The 3,336-nt window shown below is 39.2% G+C and overlaps 1 protein-coding gene across 1 annotated transcript; it reads left to right on the top strand.

Annotated features, from left to right (window-relative positions):
* Nucleotides 1-1,722: 1,722 nt before the first annotated feature.
* On the top strand, nt 1,723-2,670 carry LOC118835418 (olfactory receptor 2AJ1-like). Its single transcript, XM_036742606.1, has one exon. It carries the CDS (start codon nt 1,726-1,728, stop codon nt 2,668-2,670), a length of 945 nt encoding a protein of 314 aa, XP_036598501.1. The 5' UTR covers nt 1,723-1,725.
* The last annotated feature ends 666 nt before the right edge of the window (nt 2,671-3,336 follow it).

The raw sequence follows: 3,336 nt of genomic DNA, 5'->3' as shown, positions 1-3,336 counted from the left end.
TGGATTTCTTAAGGAGCTACAGTAATGTTCTGTTTTGGTGGTTGTTCAGTCCTTTATCAAACATGTCTGACTCTTCATGACCCCATTAAGGGTTTTCTTGGAGAAGATACTGGAGCAGTTTGCCATTTCCTTCTCTAGCTCAATTTACAGATGAAGAAATTGAGGCAAAAAGGGTTAAGTGGCTTGCCCAGGGTCACACAGCTAGGAAGTGTCTAAGTCCTGGTCTCAGGTCTTCCTGGATCCAGGCCTGCTTTTCTATCTACTATTTCACCTAGCTTCCCTGCTGTACCTAGCGGTCCCAAGGTCCTGTGGGGCTTGTATAAAAGAAATCTATGGAATCAAGTTTTCAAGCATCTAGCAGTCTAAAGCTGAGAGAGCCAAGTGCTAGTAATGGTGTGTGACTGTGATTGAGAGGATGGGGAAGAGGATGGGAGCTGTACTCTTGTTGAAGTGGATGAGATGAGGAATGGAACCATGGGGGGCAAAGATAAGGTAATGGGAATACGGTAAAAAGAGAGGCTCAGAAAGAATATACTGAGTAAAATAATATGGAGAGAAATTTTAAAATAGTAATTATAACTTTAAATGTGAATGGGATGTTTATAGCCATTCTCTGCTTTGGCAAAGAAATACAAATTGCAAAGATCCCTAAAAATTGGGGAATGGCTGGACAAATTGTGGTGTGTGGTTGTGATGGAATACTATTGTACTATAAGAAATAATGAGCCCGATGTTCTTAGAAAGACATGAAAAGACTTGGGCAAAATGGTGGAGTGAAGTGAGCAGAATCAAGAGAACATTATATACAATAACAGCAATATTGCTTTTAGAATGACTTTGAGTGACTCATCATTTTAACTATTAAAAATACACAAATTAAAAATAAAGGACATTTAAAGAAGGGAGCTACCTGCATCCAAAGAAAGAACTGATAAATAGAAGTATGTATAAAATAATTTTACATATATACATACCTATTTGTGTCTAGCAGTAGCCATCTATAGAGTGTGTTGGAGGGGAGGGAAGAAAAAAAAAGGGAAAAAATAAATTTACATGATAACTTTATTATACACTTAAAAAGAATACCAAGTTGCACAAAACTGATTTGCAGTTTCATGTACAATCATGTTTTTATCATATTATGCCATAGAAATGCTTGTTTGTTTTATGAATCAAAAATAAAATAAATTTTTAAAAGTAGTAATGTTGGGGTTGACAGTGATCATGATGATGATGTGAATAAAACAATCCTTGGTTAGCTCAGGGAATCTTTTGCTCCTGAATCTGGTGTATTTGCATATGTTACAAACAAACAGTTCTTTCCCAAAATTTCATTAGTTTCTGATCTCTTCACTGCATTGGAAAATGCTATTCACCTGGGAAGAAAGAATAGGCACTGAAAGGCTGAATCAGCTTCCTAATGGCCTATCAAGCAAAGAAATCAACTAGGAAAGTAACATGAAGGTAGAACTTCCCAGATGAGCCATTTCAATTTTTTGCAGCACTTCCATCAATGAATTGATTATCCCAAGGACTCAGTTGATCCAAGTAATTCATTTGATTGATTTCTTTGAATTGCAACTCACTGACCTAAACCATGAAATCACTTTTGCTGACAGGCATTATTTGTAACTACTCATTAGTCCTGGGCTTTGAATTTATTCAAACTTCTTCCTTTTGTGAAACTTCTCTTTTGGGCTTCAGGTGAAAAGTGAAATAACACTGATGTGGGAGGAAGAGAATCAGACTTTTTCTAGAGATTTCATCCTATTAGGATTATTGCATCCAAACCAGCATGGATTGCTGTTCTTAACTCTTTTTCTCATCATTTTTATGGTGGCAATTACGGGGAACACAGTCTTGATTCTTCTTATTCACCTTGACAGCCAGCTCCACACGCCAATGTACTTCCTTCTCAGCCATCTCTCCTTCATGGATATCTTGCACATCTCCAATATTGTTCCCAAGATGGCCAGTAACTACATATCTGGCCAGCAGTCCATCACGTTTGTGGGTTGTGCATTCCAGATCTTCCTCTCCCTCATCTTTTTGGGTGCTGAATGCCTTCTTCTAGTAGCCATGTCCTATGATCGCTATGTAGCCATCTGCCACCCACTGCGTTATCCGGTACTCATGAACCATCAGATCAGTGTTCTCATGGCTGCTGGATGCTGGATTGTGGGAACCATCAACTCTACTATTCATACAACTTATGCACTGCATCTCCCCTTTTGTGGCACAAGGGTCATTGACCATTTTTTCTGTGAAGTCCCAGCCATGTTGAAACTCTCCTGTGTTGACACATCACACTATGAAGGAGGAGTCTATGTGAGTGCTGTATTCTTTCTCCTAATTCCCTTTTCCATCATTCTTGCCTCTTATGCTCAGATTCTCCGTACTGTGCTTCATATTAAATCTGTGGAGGCCCAGAAAAAAGCCTTCTCCACTTGTTCCTCCCACCTGACTGTGGTTGTCATGTACTATGGGCCATTTATCTTTACATACATGAGGCCAAAATCCTATCATACTCCAGGTCAGGACAAGGTCTTAGCCATCTTATATACCATTCTCACTCCCATGCTGAACCCTCTTATCTACAGCCTCAGAAATAAAGATGTCTTATGTGCCCTGAAGAAGGTTGTAGGAAAGGTCCTTAGGCACAGAAATTAAGATTTATTTAAAATTAGATTCAATGCCCTTGGTTGTTGTCCTTTATTCTTGAAGAAGACAAGAATGACCTCACTATGCTAGAGTCAAGTTGTAGTGTGTCTGACTGTGGCTGATCAGACCAATTTCAGGTCAGAAAGCTCTACTACAGGACAGGCACAAATAGTCCATGTGAATATTTGTTATTGATTCTCTAAATTTGTGCATCTCATATTCCTTTTGAGCTACTTCCATTCTTCTTTGCTTATAAAACACAGCAACATCTCTTATGTGGGCTTGCCATGCTGGGTGGTTCTGTGCCAATGTCTCCTATGGCACACAATCATTTCCAAAATTCTTAAGAGAGACCTTGAGAGTGTCCTTGTTTTCATCACTTTTGACCATGTGATAATTTGCCCTGTGTGAGTTTTCCATAAAACAGTCTTTTTGGCAAGCCTACATTTTGCATTTGAATAATATGACCAGCCCATTGGAATTGTAATCTCTGAAGGACAGTTTGAGTGCATGGCAGTTTAGTTTGAGTAAGAACTTCAGTGTCTGGTACCTTATCCTGCCAGGTGATCTTCAGAATCTTCCTAAGACAATTCAAATGGAAGCAATTCAGTTTCTTGGCATGGCACTGCTATATGGTCCAGCTGTCACAGGCATACAACAATGAGGTCACCACAG

This window comes from Trichosurus vulpecula, chromosome 2, assembly GCF_011100635.1.
Source record: "Trichosurus vulpecula isolate mTriVul1 chromosome 2, mTriVul1.pri, whole genome shotgun sequence".
Lineage (NCBI taxonomy): Eukaryota > Metazoa > Chordata > Mammalia > Diprotodontia > Phalangeridae > Trichosurus > Trichosurus vulpecula.
This window is presented reverse-complemented; position numbering and strand designations above follow the sequence as displayed.

Excerpts from the sequence above, each read along its gene's own strand:
- LOC118835418 (XM_036742606.1), top strand. The coding sequence starts at position 1,726 with ATGTGGGAGGAAGAGAATCAGACTTTTTCTAGAGATTTCATCCTATTA.